The sequence below is a fragment of the Epinephelus lanceolatus genome, chromosome 16 (assembly GCF_041903045.1).
Source record: "Epinephelus lanceolatus isolate andai-2023 chromosome 16, ASM4190304v1, whole genome shotgun sequence".
NCBI classification, from domain to species: Eukaryota; Metazoa; Chordata; class Actinopteri; order Perciformes; family Serranidae; genus Epinephelus; species Epinephelus lanceolatus.
The window spans coordinates 2,227,230-2,249,208 of NC_135749.1; the positions used below are offsets into that span (position 1 = coordinate 2,227,230).

General features: G+C 40.1%; 2 protein-coding genes across 3 annotated transcripts; both read right to left on the reverse strand.

Annotated features, from left to right (window-relative positions):
• Positions 1 to 3,248: 3,248 nt before the first annotated feature.
• txnl4a (thioredoxin-like 4A) lies at positions 3,249 to 7,450 on the reverse strand. Its single transcript, XM_033638059.2, has 4 exons — positions 7,311 to 7,450; positions 6,887 to 7,066; positions 4,976 to 5,079; positions 3,249 to 4,238 (listed from the first exon to the last, which is right to left on the reverse strand). The coding sequence occupies exons 2-4, from the start codon at positions 7,037 to 7,039 to the stop codon at positions 4,067 to 4,069; spliced, it is 429 nt and encodes a 142-aa protein (XP_033493950.1). The 5' UTR covers positions 7,040 to 7,066; positions 7,311 to 7,450; the 3' UTR covers positions 3,249 to 4,066.
• Positions 7,451 to 10,360: 2,910 nt separating this feature from the next.
• LOC117263751 (E3 ubiquitin-protein ligase znrf2-like) lies at positions 10,361 to 21,689 on the reverse strand. Of its 2 annotated transcripts, XM_033637373.2 has the most exons (4): positions 20,909 to 21,684; positions 17,589 to 17,684; positions 13,666 to 13,771; positions 10,361 to 11,242 (listed from the first exon to the last, which is right to left on the reverse strand). In XM_033637373.2, the coding sequence occupies exons 1-4, from the start codon at positions 21,222 to 21,224 to the stop codon at positions 11,185 to 11,187; spliced, it is 576 nt and encodes a 191-aa protein (XP_033493264.1). In that variant the 5' UTR covers positions 21,225 to 21,684; the 3' UTR covers positions 10,361 to 11,184. The 2 variants fall into 2 exon arrangements, with proteins under 2 accessions (XP_033493264.1, XP_033493265.1); XM_033637374.2 differs by lacking the exon at positions 17,589 to 17,684 and having other exon boundaries at positions 20,909 to 21,689.
• Between the last annotated feature and the right edge of the window lie 290 nt (positions 21,690 to 21,979).

Sequence of the window (21,979 nt, forward strand, 5' to 3'; positions counted from 1 at the left end):
TCTCTCGTTGATGGATAACTGCTGAAAACTGTGAGGAAAATAAAGACCCAGTGAAATAACTGAGGCCTGTTTTACTTACCCTGCTTTGTTACTGTGGCTGGAGAGAGTCCTCATGACTTGGCACCATTTCCTATGAAAACACGACTATTTAACCAGGCATTAAAGGAACACTTTATCTACAATATACCAGTTATTCATTCATGCTGTGTTACCTTTAATTTATGAAGAAAACTTTGTTTTTCGGGGAATGGAGATTAAAAAAAAGGCGAATATTCTTCATGAACTAAAGTGATCAGGGTCAAAGTCTAACAACAGCAAAACTATATCAAAACATCTGTTTGCAAACTTTCACACAACTCGTGCAGGATAATCCAGGTCCTATGTGTCCAGTCGTGTGCTCTGTGCTTCCTGAAGGCAGACTTGTGCATCAGCTCTATGTCGAGCCTATGCTTGTAGCCTACGCCATCGTGAGCATTTATACTTGTGCGCTGGTGTGTCTGTGTCACTCTGCAGTTACACCTCCAAAACACTAGTGGGTGGTGGAGCTTTCTGTGAAGTGCTGTAAAGTTTAGTTGATTCTAAACACACATTAAACACACATTAAACACACATTAAACACATTAAACACACATTAAACACACATTAAACATGGCTTAATAGAGACAGTTTCAAACACAAATCAGCTTCACTATAACTCGCAGCATTCACAGACAAACACTTGTCTTTATCTGGACACATTTTCCCCACAAATACAACATGCTAACGTTATTAGCACAAGCCTATGGCATTTTACATCGTATAAATTAGCCTAGCAGCTAGCAGACTTTTTCCTTTTATCATATGAAACCAGGGACAACAGCAACATTTAACAAAGGTAACGTTACAAAATTCGGCTCCATTACAACTCACAAGGTTCACCGACAAAACAACTGTCTTATACTAAACACATTTTCCAAACAAATACAACATGCTAAGGTTATTAGCACAAGCCTATGGCATTTTACATTGTATAAATTAGACTAGCAGCTAGCAGAGATTTCCTCTGCTCATATGAAGCCAGGATAAATCACACACAGGACTTAAAATGCTGTTTTAGTGGAGGCTTTATTGTCTTCACAATTTATTGTTTCTTATCTGTGAAATTAAAGTAAATCAAAGCTTTGTTTCCACTGAGGGAAATGGTTTCAGCTCACAGAGACAGACAGGAGGTCTGCGTCACTGTGACACTGTGGGGTTACATTTATGGGGAGGTGCACGTCCCTCAGGCTGCAAAGTTTCATGGCTGGAGTCCTCCACGTTGGTGAGCAATGTGACAACAGGGTCAAAGGTTACACTTGTGTCACTGACTTTAAATATTAAAGGAAATTGCAGCAAAAAAAAAAAAAAAACGTCATTAACATGGCTGAAAAATGTTGATGGAATGTCCAAAAAATATTTATAAGACGTCTGAAAAAATGTTTAAAAAGTCCAAAAAATATTATTAAAATATCCAAAAAAGTGTTGATAAAATATTTGAAAACTGTTATTAAAACGTCGCCGGAAAATGTCCTTCCACAACCATGTCAAAATATTACACATATACTCAACCTGGTGCAGGATTCAGATCCCTAAAATGTGATGTCGCTGTGAGATACACAGAGTCAGGAAAAGAACCTCCCTGGGTGGATCTCCACTGTTCATCACAGACACTTCACACTTCGTCCAAAAACGTATGTGACCGCGTCCCCTCTGACGGGCGCTACAGGGCAGAGCATGCAGACACACACACACACAGTGTTTATCCCCACAGGACGTCACACTCATGAACAGTTAACTCACATATGTAAATGTCTTCTGTCAGTGTCACCGCAGCACCCAGCAGTTACTACGCAATCACCAGTGTTAGCTGTATGAGAGTATTTATAGACTGTGCTGTACATAATATTGTTATCTCTTAACCATCCTCACTGACAGCAGCAGCCTGAACAAGCCTCACTGTGGAACAGCTGTACATGCAGCCTCCATATTTAATGTGCTTCATATTCATACACTATTTATTCTAATGTTCTTTGTACGATGATGTACTTCCAGCACACAGTGACCAACAGAGAGCAGACATAACACATCAGCTGTTCGTGCACCATCACATCTGTTGGGCTCGTTTCCATTATGGTCATTATTGCTTCTGCACTCTATTGATTTGTTTGTTTATTGCACGTGCATTTTATTTGTTTAAAATGCTCACAGTGTACAAACTGCATATTTATATCTCTTTATATCTTGTATATTTTGAATATTTTGACTGATATTTAATGTTCTATTGTTTTAAAACTGGGCCCAGAGTGTGACCCTGACCCAGGGAACTCACTGGTTGTGCTGGTCGCTAGTGGTTTGTGAACATTAATTGCTGTTACTGTACTTGAAGTGTTCTCTGGCAAAAGACTTTCCTGCAGTATAAAGAAAAGTTCTACTGAATTGAACTGAATTAGTAGAGCTAGTGTTGTGTCTGCCTTTCCATTGACTGCAGATGGAAACCAGCAAAAACCCAAATCTGGTGCATCACTTTGCTTTTGTGTTTCTGGACAAACGTTCTGACTAATTAATCTCATCAGTGGTAAATAACGATCTGAGTCTTCAGGATGACAACTGTGTGATCAATGATGCTGATTCCTGTCATGTGTCTCTGGCACCACCTGATGGAGATCATGGGAAGTACACTCTCTGGAATTATGTCACTAGGTATACCAAATGTGTGATGTCACTTTCCTTTCTTATCTTCAGTCAGTTTAGAGTTTGAGCTCAAGAATTTTTTTGAGGTTGTTTTGGGAGATCCTGATCGTTCTCTGCCCGAGGCCCAGCTGTTCACAAGGATTCTGAAATCAGATTGGATCATGTAATCCACTCCTGGTTTTGATCTGGATCATATCTTGTGTATGTTGTTCCATCTTTCCAGTAAGATTGGGATAGTGTTGATCCAAAAAATAATAATAATCTGGATTTTCCTGATGCCTGCAGATTTCAGGATTTCAGATGCAAAACATTATTAAACTTTTAAATTGGTCAAATACATTTACATTCATTTCTATTTTGCACTTGATTTGTTTAACAGTTACTTTGATAAAGTATTATCATAAAGTATATGATATTTTAGGAGGTAGATTAAATTTGAAACGTTGTTTTCGCACCACTTAAAAGTGTGTGTATCAGTTTGTGGGGTGATTTTGTGGAACACACTGAGTGAAGAAATCAGAAGTAAAGATATCAGACAATTTAAAAAGAGGAACAAAGACAGTATATTTACAAGGTACAGAAATGATCAGAAGGAAAGTAAAGCACTCAGGGTGACACTGATGTCGGTATTCTCAATTTGTATTTTGGTTATCAGGTTTTAAGAAGTGCAGTGGTGTAAATGTGTGGTTGATGCATGGTGAGGAGTGTATTTATGTCACAGTTTGATTAGTGATGGAGTTTGGGATCTACTGATAGCTGCTAATACTAATAAAACAAATTCAGAAAAAACGTACTCCGAGTAATAATCTCAAAGATCTCCATTTCGTTCTCCTCGGTGGCGCCTACAGCGACATGTAGCACTGGTTATCTGGATTTGGTAATCATGACAAGTTGGCACCTGGATCAGGGTGATCTCACCCAATGTTGCTTTAAAAAAACCGACACAAACATCAGATGGATCAGCTGATCCTCGATAGAAAAACATGGGATCTCCAAATCTGGATCATACTGACACTGAAATGACATCTTGAAGCGACTGACCAGCCCTGCAGCAAAAACCTGCCATATGTAAATATCCATCCATGTTTATTTGAGTGTTTAAATAAAAGGACTTTCACACTGTGTCTGGTTTCTGAAGCACCCGCTTCCCACAAATGCAGTTTTAAAAAAAATTTCTATTGAGGAAACTAGTAAAACATTAATCTACACTCAAATGGCACAATTATGCAACACAATCATGAAGATGAAAAATATTGTCCTGTGTCACTGGCAAAAACAAAAATGTTGAAAAAGATATTCTGTAACTCGCAGTCTCTGAGTCATGTCACAAAACATCAGGAGGAAAAGGAAAAAAACCTCAGTATCTGTATTTAGTTGAATAATCCTTTGGAGACACCACCAGACCTCGTCCTTTCCTCGCTCCTCTGTAAACTGTCTCAACAATGTCTATCATCTCCTGTTTGTCCTCCATCGTCCAGTTGATTTTGTTGTTGTTGCCGGTGCCCAGATCGATCATGATGTGTTTGTTCCTGAAAAACACCAAAACACAGCGACTGAGTTCATTTAGATTACATCATAATAAGGAACATTTACACTGACGCTGAAATATAAACTAGGGATGAAAGATAGATATCAGGCCAATAAATTATCAGCTGATAATGGGACATTTTATAATTATGCATTATTCTGATAATTAAAATTATAGCTGATAAATTGCGGCGATAATACGAAGCAAGGCTGCTTTCATTGGCGTGGTGGGTGTGATACACGTTTAAACTTGGTTTGTGAGCCGCCAATACACACAGAGAAGAAGAACAACAGCTGCAGCATGCTGTCTAGAGGGCAAAACACATTGAGGTGTGGACGTCTTTCAGAGTTCCAGAGGAAGACAACAGGATTGCACCAAGAGTCTGATCTCCGACTACCTGACACAGGTTAGACGCAGCACTGAAGGACCGACTCCAGAGTGTTAGCACAAGCTAATTAACAGCAGCGGTTAAAATCGAACACCAAGCTTTTAAAGGGCTTGACTCTGTTGTTACACTTATTAATAACCGCTAACCATGTGATGCTACAGTTAGCTGTCTCTCTCTGGCTGTGTGTGTGTGAGACACAGCCTAATGTTGGCAGGTATGAAGAGTCAGAACTGTTGTCTCCTGAGATTACTGGTTATTGGCCATAAGAAGCAGGTAATAATTATTGGTTATCAGTATTGGTTGAATAAATCCACATTGTGCATCCCTAATCTAAACATCGAGTGTCTTACCTGAAAAAGAACATGACGGTGCAGGGGTCGTACAACTCGTACATCTTGTTGAAGTCAGGCACTTCTGTGATGTCCACCAGGTAAATGACTGCAAAATTCTTCACCTGTAAAGGACACATGAAGGAAGAATATTATCACCATCACATCTTTATGAATAGCAATGCATTAAACACGACAAGCACAACAACAAAACAGGGAAAGATCTGTTTCTGGATTTCAAAAAACAACAATTCTCTTGGACTATTGATTTTTATTTTTGTTGTTAACCTACATTGAAACATTCAGTGTAAGAAGTGTTCCAGTGCTAAACATACTGTTGATGGACCGCCACAAACCTCCTTTTCCTTCCCAGCAGTGTCTCACCTTTTCAGTGTGCTGGTGTGAGAAATAGACGAGCTTAAATAAGCTTCACAAAGAGTAAAACTTAAATGGCTGTGATGCCTCAGCTTTTTTAACAGCCTTATAGCTTTGGGCAGGATGTCATGAAAACGCTCTACAAACTGCTGCCTGAGAGTGAGACTTCCAAACATAACCTACTGTAATGAGACTCTTAGTTATAACATCAGCAGCAAACTGCCAACAGCAGCAAACACTGTGATTAAAATAGTGATGAATCCTTGCATTCATTCAACAGACAGTAAAAATCAACACTGAAACTGTAAACTGTAACGCTCCTGTTGGCCCTAACAGCTAAATGTGTGAATTATACCAGCAAGCACTTCTAAAACTTTATTAATACAGTTGAGACAGAATGTTATTTGTAAGTTCAGAGCAGTGTCATCACAATATTGGGATTTCTAACTGTGGCGTCCTGAATGTTTTCCTTCTCTTAGCGCTCAGAGGGAACTCATTCAGCGGCTCCTCTGGCAGCAGCACAGCGTCTCTCCCTCTCCTCTCTGATTCTGTCACAAACCTTTGCTGATGGAAACCTACGTGAATAAACTCCATATATGTGACTGTATCATAACAGCCTGTCACAGGTTACAGCTGATGGTTAGAGGAGAAATGGCAGAGCATAAAGGTCCAGGTGGAAAAAAAAACAACTCAGTCATTTAGGATTTTACTCAAAGAAGGAAATCAGCTGTTGATTTATATATATATAGGGCTGTAATTATGTATGAAATGAAAAATAATAATAATAATAATAATAATAACGTACACTGCAACTGTACTTTCTTTTTGGTGTCCTATAAACCCATGAGGGTTGGGCACTTTGTGCATGACACGTAAATAAAAATGATCAATCAATCAATCAATATGTAGATCCCAGGGGACATTTTTTGTGTGTGGTAGCTGTTTAAATGTGTAATTAGTGGCAGATTTGATTTAGTTGAACTATTAATACTGTAACAGAATCTGAATCTCACTCTGAGTTACTGTTGTTGTTCACAAACTAAAGAAATGAGAGATCAGTTTAGTTTTTACTGAATATTTGAAGCAAACTGTGAAACTAGATCACTGATTTTGGTGCAATTTTATTTTCTTACATTGATAATAATTTTTTTGTTTGTTTGTTTGTTTTTTACTAATTTGTCATTTCAGCAAGAATCTCTGTGTCCCAAAAATACCCTGAAATATTGTGATATTATTTTAAGGTCATATATCGCCCAGCCCTAACTTCTGTGTTATCATCATATTATTTAATTTCCACCCTCAGCTGAGCTGCTATTTTCGTACCAGTCTGTTCTTGTCAGATCTTTACACTTTAGTATATCACTTGACAGCAACCCTGTGTAATGTGTGATACAACAAAACACACTGTGCTGAAATATAAGGTTACAAACGTCTTGGTTAGCCTCTGTAGCTGCATCTGTGAAGTGCTAATTAGCTTTCTAAGTTAGCAGGGGGAAGCTAATGATGCTAATGTGCCAACACACACAGTTTACAGGCCCAATCAGACACTCATCAAACCTTTTCAGCAATGCTGTAGAGAACTTCGTCCATTTTCATACACGTCGGGTCCCAGTCGTGTCCGAAGCGGATAACGAGGACTCGGTCCTCCTCGGACAGGATGGCTTGGTCAACCTGCCAGCCATTATGGAGATGTGGTAGCATGTACGACATCTTGATGCTGATTTGTCGACTCCCAGACTGACAACAAAACACACATTAGACCTTAGCTTCACTCAACTCGAGGGGCAGTGAGAGTAAACGTTAACGTTTAGTTAACACCCTGTAAAGTCAGGATTTCTGCTCGTAGTCTGCGTAACGTTACTATAGTTAGCCTGCTAATGCTAACGTTAGCTTGTGATGCTAATGTCTAGACGGGGGAGAATTTAACTTTACCATTATAAATTAGATAGAAATTAAAAATAACTCAGTCCGAAACACTTACCTTAAAATAAAAGGGAATGCGTATTAAACACGAAGCTTGTTGACTAACAGAAGGTAATAACTCAATTATCTGCTGTTGCTGTGGAGATTTTCTGTTCGTCAGTGCTGCGATCTGAGCCTACGTCATCAAACGAGCGACAGTGTTGACACGACGTGGTTACGTCATCATCAGCTTCTTCTTTGAGTTTAATGGCGGCTGGATAAGCAGCTTTCTACCGGCCCTTACTGTCATTTAATTTAAAAATAAATGCTCTTTATTATTCTTGTTACTTTTAAATAATTAAACAGAAGCTTATGTACAGTCCTAATGTCTTAACCAGCAGAATGTCCTGATGTAACACTGTGCTTTCCTTCAACAATTAAAAGCCCAGTCCCTTTTACCAGCCTGGTGTAGCTACACATTTCTGCAAATAAAGGCCTGTCTCAATTAGAGGCCGGTCTGGTTGCCACGCAGTTCATTCTTATAGAAGGTGGCTGGTTAGATGAAGCTTACAAATATAAATGTTTCAACTTTTGTCACTATGGAGACGCTACACATTCTTAGCTTGGTTGATTTCCTTTTTACTGAAATGATAAGCACCATAGAAAACTGTAATTAATTCAGATTTAATGGCACAATGACAAAAACAAGTGGTGACCCCCTTCTTCTGAAATGTCATGAAGTCAGAATAAGTGTTCAGTCCTCGATTACCTGAGAGTTACTCACAGTCTGTAAGAGTCCACCCATTAGAAGAATCAGAAGGGTTTTCCATGAGAAATGAATCCAAATTGTGAGGATTGTTTTAACACGATAAAGTGGTGTTGTGTCAGTATGCTGGGTGCTGTTGTCCTCGGGTGCTGTGAAACAAGTGTCATAACATAACACATAACTGATATGTTATTCAAAGCCAAATTTTTACCTCTGCCAAAGAGGTTATGTTTTCGCCCGCATTGGTCTGTTTGTCTGTCTGCAAATTAACTCAAAAAGTTCTGAACAGATTTGGATAGGAAAGGTTGATAATGGGACAAGGAACAGATAACATTTTGGTGGTGATTGGTTGAAGCGAAGTGGATAAAATAATAAAATGGCGGGAAATCCGAGCTGCTTGGCGGAGGTCTGCGCTCTCTGAGTGCTTTTCTAGTTTATACAAGTAATATTCACACTGGTTTAAATAAACAATTTGATCCTATTCATATTCTTCACTGAGCAACAGTTTTGTGTAAAAGGAATTACAGGCCTGTCTGAAATAAAGGCCTGCTGAGGTCAGCGATTTAAGCAAATAATAGCCCGGGCTACTAATATAAGTTTTAGGGTAGTCCTGTTTTTTCTTCATTGTGTCTGTTGCCATCTTTCATAAATATAAACGGTGCAGGCAGTGTGGTTGCACGGGGGCCCATGCGGTTGGGGGGCCTGTTGAGAGAGCGGTTGGGGGAACATGTTAAAATAAAATGCTGTTGTCTGCTACACAGGCCCTCGAGAGGACAACCCTATCTCTGTCAGTTCCTTTTTTTCTTTTCAGAAAAGTCAGTCGCAATCCATTGCAAAATTATGTGTTCATTTGACAGAAACTATATCAATTAACGATTTAAAAAGTCCATGTAATGCATAATTTCTTTTTTTAATGTGGTATTTTTGTCATGTGAAGTGATGATTGGTAATATGTATGTTGATGTTGTACAATACTAGAAAATATATGGTAGCTTTTTAGATGCAAAACCTGGCACTAAGGCCCATCATAATAATGAGCACTGGGGCCCACCCTAACTACTGTACACCACTGATTTAAGGAGTCAAGAAGAATCAAGAAGAACACTAAAAACCTCTGAGGGAACAATCAGAATATAGTTTACGAAACCGTCTGGTTATGAGATTGGTATGAAGATGGACTTATTTGTTTTTGTAAGGTGAATTTTTACATTTCTGACATTTCTCCAATAAATACAATGATCTTAAAATGGTCGACACATATTAATAACATTAGTCTATCTGAGGCTTCTCACTTTGCACATAGCTCAACTAGTTCAACATCAGTTTTTCACTTATGAAGCAAATCAATCATTGTTAAAACAAATTACCAACATCTCCACGCTGTCTAGATGCAATATGTGTATTTTCAGATGTTTGTTTCGATAACTGAATTTTTTACAGTGGTTTGAATTCTGCTTTTCCATGCGTGGACGGCTGCTAAACCTGCACGTCTGGCTTAGTCAATTTGTGAAGCTACACATGAATTGTCACTGACTAATTAGCTCAGTGAGATAGAAATTGATTCTTAGTCTCAGAGGTTTTGAGTTCAAGCCTCAGCTGATGCAAAAGGCAGATTGTGTTGCTTAATATCTTCCAATTCTTCTGCTTGTTGCTCAGAATTGCCTAAAAATGCCCAGACTCGACCCATCGCTGCGCAGCAGCTATAATTTTGGGGAGTTTTTCCTGATCAGCTGTGAGGGTCATAAGGACAGAGGGATGTCATATGCTGTAAAACCCTGTGAGGCAAATTATGATTTGTGATATTGGGCTTTATGAGATATAGTTGTGCTGTACATGCTCTGTTTTCCTGGTGACAGACTTTCTCATTTGCTGTTAGGAAAAATACCTTCAGTGCCACTCATGCATTTCTCACCAAACAGTCAGTGTGATACAGAGGCATTATCTCCACAACACCTTAAGCCAATTAAAAGCTGACATTTCCTCAGACTGCTCATTTTGCAACTAACAGAAGAACACTTGATCCATGTCGCTGCATGTCCACTTCAGGGGAGTCATCACATATCTTCACTGCCGTCCCTCAGCTAAATAAACAGTGTAATAGTGGAATTTTTTGTGCGAAGATTCACAACTGCAAACTGTATATTAGACACCCATCCATGGTATGAATTTTTGTTTTGAAATATATATCTATTTTTAAAACATTATTATTGCCTTGTTCCTCTTCAGCTTCCTCTTTTCTTCAGCCATATTAGATGGAAAAAATGTATCTTGCTGGGGGATGACTCATCTGTTAAATATAGATATGTCAGTATATAATTTACACTTCAACGTTAAAATATTAGTTAGTTTGCAGTACAGAGACACAAAGACAAAACATTTATTGTTGTGCAACTTATTACAGTACAAGTAGAAAGAACAACAGACAAAGGTTCAAAGGTTATAGGACAACATTCCAGTCTATGACATAGCAGCATATTATGGCACTCCGTAGAGTATGAATCATTATTAGATATGTCTTATCTTTAACTCCACCACAAAACTACACAATCACATTACTGTGGTTCTGAATGGACACGTGATTAACAAAGTCCGACCATTTCACGTTAGACTACTTGGTCTATGACACATGATTGTTTAACAAATTTCACAATAAAATTTGGATCTATTTCCTACCTGCCATCAACACTGAAATCATCCCTTAAAGCTGAAAAAGGCATTTCTAAATTCTGAATGGCTGTTTTTCACATTGCACAACATCAGCCGTCAGCTTTCTGATCAAGTCTCAACAGTCTCTACGTCTAAACCTCTGCTGAGAAGACACGTAACTCTCCACCGTCTTGGTTATACAAGTCCACGGCTATAAAACCACACCCTGTTCAGCACAACAGTTCACAGGTTGCATGAACCCACTTCAGACCAGCAGGTGGCAAAAAAGGACATTCACATATTTTTCTGGAGACACAGTGACTCCACCAGTGGTTCTTTGAACGTCCCACGACGTTGAGATAAACATGTCTGAAATGCATCGCTGTCCCATGAGGCACTATGAAAAATCCTGTGCGCATTAATGTCTCACAATCCCTGAGGAGCGCTGACGCTCGGCTGGAACAGACAGTGTTGGGATGAGGTCAGGGCACACGGTCGACCACAGTGATGTACAGTAGCCTGAACTGTACTCCTGCAGCTCCTAGTTGGCGGGATGCTCCGGACACGAGCGATTCACCTCAAACCACTCGTCTATACACCTGAAACGATTAATTAATTTAACTCCAATAATCACAATAAAAATCTCTATTTATTTTATAAATTATCAGCAGAAGGCATATTTTCATAATTGTTTTCTCACTGTGTTTCATTCACTGACCGACTGAATATTTGTGGTCCTCAGATTGTATAAATGATCAAGCATCTTTGTGTACATACACAACATACCTTCACACAAAGGTTGGTATGATATCTGCAAAAACGCACATGTATTATATCTGACAAATTAGCACCCCAGGACTGGCGTCTTCCCGTTACATTCTTAATCTGAGTTACATACTTAACATAAAGTTACGCAGGTTTAGGTTTGTAAAGTTACATAAGTTAGGTTTAGAAGGAGAATAATGGTTGGCTGGACATCATGACGTTATGAACATAACACAAAATTATGTAGGTTAGGTTAAGAAGTTAAGTTTCGTAGGTTAGTTTTAGAAAAGAATTATGATGGGGCTTTGTCACATTGGGTTCATAAGTTACGCACTTAACGTTGAGTTACATATATTAGGATCAGACAAGTAAATTTACGAAGAATAGGTTAAGAAAAGTTAAGCTACGTAGGTTTGTTTTAGGAAAAGAATCATGCCACGTTAGGTTCTTAACGTACAGTTACGTGCTAAACGTAAAGTTACGAAGGTTAGGGTTAGGAAAGGAATCATTATTGGGTGTTGTCATGTTACATTCTTAACATAAAGTTATGTATGTTAGGTTTAGGTTCGTAAAGTTACATAGAAGGAGAATAATGGTTGGCTGGACATCATGACGTTATGAACATAACACAAAATTATGTAGGTTAGGTTAAGAAGTTAAGTTTCGTAGGTTAGTTTTAGAAAAGAATTATGATGGGGCATTGTCACGTTGGGTTCAGAAATTACGTACTTAACGTAAAGTTACATATATTAGGATTAGACTAGGAAAATTACAAAGAATAGGTTAAGAAAAGTTAAGCTACGTAGGTTTGTTTTAGGAAAAGAATCATGCCGCATTAGGTTGTTAACATAAAGTTACGTGCTAAACGTAAAGTTACGAAGGATAGGTTTAGGAAAATAATCCTGACTGGGTGTTACAACTTTATGTTCTTAGCATAAAATTACTTAGGTCAGATTTAAGGAAAGACACATGGTGAGGACGTGGTTCATTTGGTTTCAAAAGGGAGATGAACTCTGGTCTCCTGGGGTAAAGTCCTGTGTTTGTTTGACCCATCCACCCAAACCTGCCTCTTTACACTGACTTTTGCTCTTTATTCTACTTCCTTCTTCACTCCTCTCAGCACACTGGCCACATGATCACAGTTTTCCCGATTACGTGGGTTACATTAGAATTCTGGTGCTTTACTTCTCATAGTTAAACATACAAACAGTACATGAGAACAGCCTGACACATGGGACTGCTTCTTCATACAAATGGTGGCGGTCCTTTAAACCAAAATACTTAACATTTTGGGAATTGCGCTTGCTTGCTGAGAGTCAGATGAGAAGACCGACACCACTCTTATATCAGTCTGTTAAATACAAGGCAACCATGAGCGACAGCTTAGCTTAGCTTAGCACAAAGACTTAAAACAGGGAAGCAGCTCATCTGGCTCACACTGAATGAAACAAAATCCACCTACCAGCACCTCTAAGACTCACTGACGTGTTATATCTTGTTTGATTGATTTTGTTATCTTTGGACAGAGCCAGCTGTTTCCCCTGGCTTGAGTCTTCACGCTGATCTTAACCTACCAGATGTTCAGTGGCTTCATATTGAATAAAAAGACATGAGAGGGGTGTCGATCTTCTCATGTAATTCTCAGCAGGACAGTGTATAACTTCCAAACTATTCTTTTTCCTTTAAATAAATAAATCTTATTTAGTATTCTGGCCCTCATGACTCATGTCACACATATAGCAGAGGTATGTTTTCAGTTATCCTAATAATTGCAAAGTTTAAAACTGACGATGAGCTCGTTGTTTCACTGCAGCTCCGTCCACTTGTGTTTTCTTGTTTGTAATTCTTATAAAAAGGTTTGAGATGATCTACATTTACATCTTTGTATGTTTCTGCACGCATGGCAGACAAACAGGTCAGTGCCTCGTACAAAATTTCAAATTGGCTCTTCTCCTCACCTGCCTTTGAACACATTGAGTTCACACGTCATATAAAATGTGCTCTATAAATAAAACTGACTTGACTTCTAGCACTGCTTGCAGAAGTCTAGTAACGTCTGTATTCCAAGAATAGTTTGACATTTTGAGGACTAGGCTTATTTGGTCTCGGGGGAAGACTGACACCGCTCTCATGTTTGTATGCTAAATATTAAAACTCTGGAAGTTGCCCCTGTTTACATTTGGTACATTTTATGCATTTGTCAAATTATTTCCATCCTCAGCCTGTTTGTCTGAGCCTGTTTGTGTGTGTCAGTTACCCTTTGTGGTAGATACAGAGGCAGGGCAGCCTGGCGATGGTGTCTCCCTGCTCCAGCTCTTCTAAACAGATGGCACATTCCCCAGAGTCTCTGGACAGGATGTCCTCTGAGAGAGACAATACGGACAGAGACAACATTAGAAAAGAGCTGCCTCACATCACATGTTCAGCCGAGTCACTGAATCCTGCACGAGCATCTGTTTAACCTTTGGTGCCTGGATACCTGTTGTGACCTGTCCCCAGGTGAGACCTGGTGTCTACAGTCTGTGTTGTAGGGAGGAAATATGGAGTCACCAGTGGGTGTAGGTAGTGATATGTGGAGAGTGGTTTCATTTTTCAATATCCTTTTCTTTGCATAACAGTCTGATGGCATATTTTAATAACAGGATTTGTGTCACAAGTTTACCTGCACATTTAGCTATGACAGGCCCTAGTGTCAACACCCGGGGCAGAGGAGTAGCTGGGACTGTTTGCCGCTTTTCATCTTTCATATTTAAATGAATCCCGCAGGAGAGGAAAGATAGACTCATTCAAATGTGCTTCTGAAGTTATTTGCATGGGATAAAGTGATGATTGTACAGGTTTCACACATGTGCACACATGATAAGCTACGACGCACCGCTCAGTCTACGAGCCGCACACGAACCCTGTATTTATAAGTAACGTGCACGCTGCGGTGGGTGTGTGCCAGCTGGAAACTGTGAGCTCATGCCTCTGCACATGCATCAGCACCTACAGATGAGGAGTCGTGTTTGTATACATGCAGCGCTGTCGAGCCTGGGATGTCTCAACATGCAGAGAGTGTGTGTACTGACAACTGTATGTCTACAGGAAAAATGTGTTTGCCTTTCCTGTGTGTGTACATGTGGGTGGCTGTGTGTGTGTGCACTACACAGGCGCTCACACACAGTATGTCTGCATGCACATACATGTGGCTGTGTCGACGTGCAGCTGCATATCTGCACGCTGCACTGAATGTTAACATCGAGCACAGGTGCATCTCTGTGGATCATGGAAAATAAACGTTCAAATCTCTCAGTGCAGACTTTGTATCTTCAGTCACGGTCCAGTGGAAGTGATATGTAACTGTGACTGAGGACAGAAGACAGAGGCAGTGGTGGGATGTAAATAAGTTTATCTTTCTACTGTATCTGTGTACTAGTTTGAGGTACTTGTACTTGATAACCTCCGCTCTGTGCCACCTTAAACATACTGGAACATTACATTTATGTGACAGTTAAATAGTTAATAATTAACAGTTACCTTGCAGTTTAAGATTTTCCATGAAAAACTCTTGCAGGTAATGATTACAGTAAAACTTCAATTAAACGCCCAGTCCCTTTTACCAGCCTGGTGTGGCTCCACATTGTGACAAATAAAGGCCTGTCTCATTAGAGACCTGCTCTGGTGGCCAAGTAGTTTTTTTTATAGAAGTTCTTCAGATGTATAAAACCAGGTTGTTGGCTACATCAAATTATGTGTCCATTCCTCGATTACCCTGTAAGTTATTCACATTCCTTCAGTCTGTATGTGTCCTCAGATCAGAAGAATCGAAGTTGTGAGTATTGTTATAAGAGGATAAAGTGGTGTTGTGTCAATATGCCGGGTGATGTAACCCTAGGGTGCTACAAAACTCTCCCTGAAGCGCTGTCTGTCTGAGCTGGATCAAATGAGTGATTCATAACTGATATATATTATCTGAAGCCTAACTCTTAAACATGTAATGTTCATACATATATTCAAAATAACAATTTGATTGTATTTTCCATCTTTGCTGAGCAACAGTGTTGTGTGAAGGGAATTAAAGGCCTGTCCCAAATATAGGCCTGTTGAGTTCAGTGATTAAAGCCAATAATGGCCAGGGCTACTAGGGTTTATGCTAAGTATACAAGGGTTGGGACGCTCCATGGGCTCACACAGTGTTTACAAAGATAAAAAGAAAGAAAGAAAATAAACATCTCTGTCACACAAAACTGTTTTTCTGATTTTCCGTCTTTCCATCTGTTAACTGAAACAATCTATGATGGAAAAATGACTCTGTGGACTTTTGATCTGTTTACAGCTTAAATCCACTCTGAGGTGAAGAACAACAGGTGCACACAGTAGCTGTGGGCGAAAACCGACACACGCTTTTACTGTTGGTAAACAGTATGACGTTTTTTTGGTGGGCGGGGCTTAGCTGGAGGCAAAACAATTCTCCACATTCTCCCATTAGCTAGCGCTAGCTAGGAAGGGGAACTGCCCATTGGTTCGACATCCCATTGTTCCGACCATATTAAACTCGTTGTTCCTAAGTCCGTTCCGAAATCATCATGATGCCCTGTGGTTAAGGTCTGGTTAGGTTCAGGCACAAAAACCACTTGGTTAGGGTCAGGAAAAGATCATGGTGTGGGTTAAAATGAAAAAGAAAGTGACAAACACATAAGCCGTGAGCCTGCTCCGCCTCAAGCCGGTCGCGGCGCACCATACGCCCGCCGCGAGCCGTTCAGCACCACGGACAGTCGGACTAATGGGCTGTCGAACCAATGACATGGACCCGCTAGGAAGTTCTGTTATAGATGATGGAGGAAGATGATGTGAGTGGTGCTTTCAGAAACACTCATTGTGAGTGTGGGAGCGCACTCTGACACAAACTGGAGCGTTGATAAATTGGGAGCGCTGTCTGAATGTAGCGTTGGGTTATCCAGAGCAGCGCACTCTCAGAGTGGCAGAGCGCACTCTGGACACTCTGTCTGTGGAGACGGAGCAGCAGAGCGCCGAGCGGAGTGAATGTGTGATTAACTTAACCGTTGGTTCATTCATGTAGAAATATAACGCTGCGTTTCTTCCACCAACAGGGCTCTCATTTTAGTGTAGAGCGTCAGACTGAATTTACCAACGCACCATGTCAGGTCACTCACTCTCCGGGACCGCCAGTGTTACTTGAATAAGTAAACACTGACCAACGGGACCAGACTGGCCGACCCGTATGCTCTCACTCAGTGGATGGATGATGTCACAGGAAGCCAATCTTACAAAGGAGGACCACACTTGTTTGTTTTGCTATGGAAGCTAACGTTAGCTAATGTGCTAAAAAGTTAGCGTTGCAGAGAAATCCAATCTTCCTCTTAATCCCTCCCCAGTTTCTGATGAGGTGGACATGATAACCCTTAATACACATAACCTTATTCATCCCTACAACAGGAAATACTTTTTCCCTAACCTGATATGAAGTGTGCGCTGCACATGTGAGCATTTTTGATGATGGCCTCCGTCCAGTCCTTTGGTCTTATCACATTTAACCATAGTTGTCTTTGTTTTTGTTGACGGGCAGTGGCGGCTGGTTTTGAGCCATGACTCCTTCTATTCTGGCTCCCAATAACACAACAAGACAAACACATTTTAACACTCCTATGGAGCCTACAGCCCTGTGGGGGAGAGGCAGCTGCACTCTCCAGGTGACAACATGATGTCATCATGGCGTCAGCCCTAAAAGGGTCTACACCAAGTCCTTCACCTTTAAGACTCTTCCATGACCTCTTAGACTTTCATTGTTAAAGCAGTCTGTGCTCCATATTGAAGCTAAAATGTGTCTGAAAACATCTTTACAACACAGGACGCAGTATGGTACACACTTCCTGTTCACAAATTCTCGTATCACAGCTAAACAGTGCACTAAAATATGTTTTGGGAACATTTAAGGTGACAATAAAAGAACAGAATATTGGTTATATTTGATCAGCACTGCCTGGTCTCACAGTTTGGTCTGTGTTTGGGGGGGTCTCTCTCTGAATCTGCCTCTTTCTGTCCATGGTGGTGGGCATATGAAAATGCGGAAGTACAATCTGGATCGAGGGAAGTTTACTACAAGTCATGTCCACATGCTACCCACACTGTTAAAAGCTAGCTGAAGATGAGCAAAGTATCCCCCCTTTCATTTCTTACTGTTGTAGGTGAGGCGCGTTTTGCTGAAACACATGAGCAGGTGCTTCTCTATTTCATCCGACGCCATGAACTTGGAGCAAAGAGGACAGTGGAAGCCTGTGGAGGAAACAGAGGAGGAAGACCAGAAAATGAGGACCCAGATGTGCCGACGTTTCTCTCAGAACCTCTGATTTGTGGGCAGATGTCACGATACTGGAACTTCGATACAATACCTTGAAAAATATTGATATCTCATCCCATGTTTGAGTCCTCAGGGCAGAGTGAAGGCATACAATATATTTTTTAATTAAAAGATAAATGTAACAAGGCTATAACGTGAACAGCACAATGACTGTAGTAAACATTAACGATACCAGAAAGTGAGAGCAGCCGGTGCTTGTGTATCCACACTGTGGAAAATGAAACCTTTTCAAATATCAGAATTGATATGGATCTATAAATTGACTTTGTTGACGACACCAGCAGAGACAGGGTGGGAGTTTGCAAGAGCTTTATCTCACACAGACCTGCATCACCTCACACCTCCACACACTTCCTACCTCTTTTTCTGCTGCAGACAATCTGTTACAATCTGCTCACCACAACATGCAGCCTGTAGTTCACTTGAATAAGCTCATGATTAATGTACCTAAAGTGTGCTTTATTCCAGCGTACTAACAGTGAACTCAATAAAGTAATGACAAGTCATCAGTGCTACTAAAGACATACTACATACTAAGTGTATTTAACTGTACTATTTTATGACACCATTGAGATCCACTTAAATAAACTTGTGGATATCTTTCATTACTAATGCTGCAGTTAAAATTATACTTGAATCAAACTTTGTTTCGACTGGAAGAATTTTTAATTATAATTTCAGTGCACTTAAAATGTATAACACATTCTGATAAATTGTATTTTAAATGTATTTTTAACTGAATTAGAAATATATTTATTGAATAAGTTTATTAACAATTACGTGAAAATGTATTCAAATATACTTAAAGTAGCAAAAAAAGCACATTTTTAAAAGTACAGTATTCGTAATAAAAGATGTCCTGAGTATATTTAAGTGGATCTTAATGGTGTCTCAAAACAATACAGTTAAGTACACTTAATTATATTTCTTTACTCTTTTTGTATTTGTAGTTTATTCATTTATCTTCTTGTATTGTTTGTGTGTATGTACATGCACATATATTTATCTATTTGTATGTGCTACTCTTTGTGTTGTATTTTGTATTTTTTTAGATATATATTTAATTTAATTGGTTGATTGATTAGCCAATTGACTGATTTATTGGTTGGTTGGTTGGTTGATTAATTGGTTGATTAATTGATAAATGTATTTTATTTTATTTATTCATTTATTTATTTTTAATTTTATTTTATTTTTTTATTTTATTTTATTTATTTATATATTTTTTTATTTCATTTTATTTTTTATTTTATCTTTTTTTTTAAATTTTATTTTATTTATTTTTATTTTATTTTTATTTCAATAGTGCTCCACACATACCACCAATCAATCAGTGTGCTTCAGTGCAATATATAAATATAAATGAAAGCAACAAATCGAATAAATCAGAGCAATAATAAATAAAACCGTGAGGCTAAAAAAGAACAATTAGAAAAGAAGAAACAAGAAAAACTGATTATGAACTATGAAACATAGGAGGCAGAACCTTAAATATGAAACGGGATCAAAGATGCTTTTCTAAATTACGATAACATACCTTCAAACGTACACCTGTACTGTAACTATTGTTCTTATTTATCACTGTGTATCAACAGTTCTGATGTATCACTGGGTGACACGTGTAATGAGTGAGATGCATGAAATGAAATGATGGCAATAAAACGTATTTTAAAAATAATAGTTGTATTTAAGTGTGTCTTTAGTGGCACTAATGACATGTGATTACTACACTGAGCACATTGTTAGCACACAAAAGCAGCACATTCATGGAAGTACACCAAATATTATTAAATCAAATATACTTAGTTTACTTTTTTTAACTTTAAGAACTAACTGCAAACACACCTCAGAGCTGAGACACCATGTTGCTGTGCATGTGTGACATGTGCAAAGTCATTTATTATTCCTAATTTGACCCACATACACACGGCCCTCTGACCTCGTGCATCTTCTCAGCTGCACAAAGATTAATAGGCCAGGAGCCGGCTGACCTGAGATAAGCTCCCTGCTGTTGAACATTATAACACCTCAGTGCAGAAAGCGACAACAAATGCATGAGACATGCAGGCAGTGACGATCTGTGATGTGTGTGAGCCTCATGTGTTTGTGAGGGAGCTGAGGAAACAGCCTGTGGACACAATGTCAGGCCCGCAGGGTCGCCGTCACATGATCTGATGAGCAAAGGTTATTGTTATTAGACTTCCTCATCAGGGAAACGTTCCAGCGCTTGGAGTTAGGAGGAAGGATCAAAACACAGCCGTGGTTTTATTGACCATGTTACAGTAGACGAGGAAAATGGAGCATTTACTGCAGCAGCAATAAGGATCCAGGAAACAGCACCATGAACATTAGTTACAGTCCTGTTACTTGAGGGTTCAGTCCTGTTGTGTAGCTGAGGTCTGCTGTGGAGACACAAGCCACCAGTTGAGAAACAGCTAGAAACTTGCAGATTCAGGAAGTGTGTGTGTGCATGTGTGTGTGTTTGTGTCAGGCAATGTGTAACCAGCAGGAAGCTCTTATCTGCTGACCTACATTATGCTCTCTTCCCTCTCAGCCCGAGAGAAAGAAAAACAGGCCAGTTTTGCAAGACAGAGGAGAGGCAGAAGAAGAGTGGCGGCGGCGGCGCAGCAGAGCCACCCGTGGCTACAATAAAAGTGCAGAGGTGCCAAACAAAGGGCTCAGTCATCACCCTGCTGTTAGCATATGCCAGGTATCATGTGTCAGATGGAAAAATACTCAGCAACTTTGACAGCAGCTGTAATGGAGCGTGCTTATAGGAGGATAATACACATATGGCATCCTACATGAAACAGCATGTTGACTCCAGACTCACACTGAGGACAATTAGACAATATGAAGACCTGGAATATTTAAGTTTTGCCACGTGAGATGGAAGAAGAAGAAGATGGCCCCTGGGTGAGATGAGGACAAAGAACAGTGCACTGAACACAACACACTTTGAATATGAATAAAAGACAGATTATAATGACGCATTATGTGTCAGACAGGAACAATGAGGAACTCAGGAGATGAAACAGCATCATAAACACACTGAGCAGTAACACACATAACCGGTGTGACCGCTTCTTTACAGATGTGTTACAGACTAACGGTTGTGGTTTCCCAGTTACACACTTACCTCCCAGCAGGTGAGGGGACAGGTGAGCTGGCAGGGACCCAATAAGCAGCCTGTGTCCCTCGGGGGGCAGCTCGCTCTCCTCGTCACCACCTGTGCCATCCAGGCTGTGATTGAGTACGTGTGACCCCGCAGGTATACTGAGCCCGGAGCTGGTCGGCCGCCCACCCGTGTAACGGATCCGGGGGCCATCTGGTCCATTGGTGTACCTAAACCCGGCCACGCGCACCCCTCCGCTGGTGTTTCCAGATGGGAGATCGGAGCTGGAATAAGCCCGAGTTCTGCCATCAAATCCGGGGCTGCTCTGCTTGGCCCCCATGCTGTCTCAGGTTCACCTCCTCTGGCTTCTGCGTGCGCTTTAAAGTTTTTTAGCCGCGACACATGTTGACAGTGAGTTCTGAAGAGCTGACACAACAAAGGAAATAAAACCTAAACACGTGAACAACAATAAAGGGCGAGGTGATCCAACACTTCACAGTGTCATGGTGCGCTCTGTGCGTAAAGTGCGCACTCACTGACGCATAACTTCATTTCCAAACGGTTGTTTGTTTTCAGTTTTTTCTCCTGGCAGAGCCCTTCCCCTTTTTCCAACAATGGGAAAAATAAACCAGCTCAAATCTCTTTAGATAAAAGTCCCCAGTTCCTCCGCTTCACACGAGCTCATCAGCGCCGGTGTTGACTCACAGCTCGGCTGCTTCAACTTTGTTTTTGTGCTCAACTGCGGCCGTCTGCAAAGAAAAATAAAAGCAGGGGTTGCCCTCCTCCTCCTCCCCCTCCCCTCTGAGAGACAGCTCCGTCAACTGACCCAGAGTTCAACAGGAGAACATAAATTCACCTTCAAAGTAAAAGCAGAGAACAAACCACTGAGGGGCGAAACGTGAGGACAAACTGTGGAAGTTAGAATTTATAAAAGACTCCAGTAAAGTACAAGTAGCTTTAATTTGTAAATATACTCAGTAATATAACAATATGACACTAAGTACTAAATAATCTGAATATTTTAACAGTGCTGAGTCACAGACACACAGCACCGCTCTCAACATTTAGGATTTATATTTCTATACTTTTAGTTTT

Coding starts and splice junctions, on each gene's coding strand:
- LOC117263751 (XM_033637373.2), bottom strand. CDS start 21,224: ATGGGGGCCAAGCAGAGCAGCCCCGGATTTGATGGCAGAACTCGGGCT. Junction 17,685..20,908: donor GTCCCCTCACCTGCTGGGAG/GTAAGTGTGTAA, acceptor TTTCCTCCACAG/GCTTCCACTGTCCTCTTTGC. Junction 13,772..17,588: donor AACGCGCCTCACCTACAACA/GTAAGAAATGAA, acceptor TGTCTCTCTCAG/AGGACATCCTGTCCAGAGAC.
- txnl4a (XM_033638059.2), bottom strand. CDS start 7,039: ATGTCGTACATGCTACCACATCTCCATAATGGCTGGCAGGTTGACCAA. Junction 5,080..6,886: donor TCTACAGCATTGCTGAAAAG/GTTTGATGAGTG, acceptor TGTCCTTTACAG/GTGAAGAATTTTGCAGTCAT. Junction 4,239..4,975: donor ACCGTCATGTTCTTTTTCAG/GTAAGACACTCG, acceptor GGTGTTTTTCAG/GAACAAACACATCATGATCG.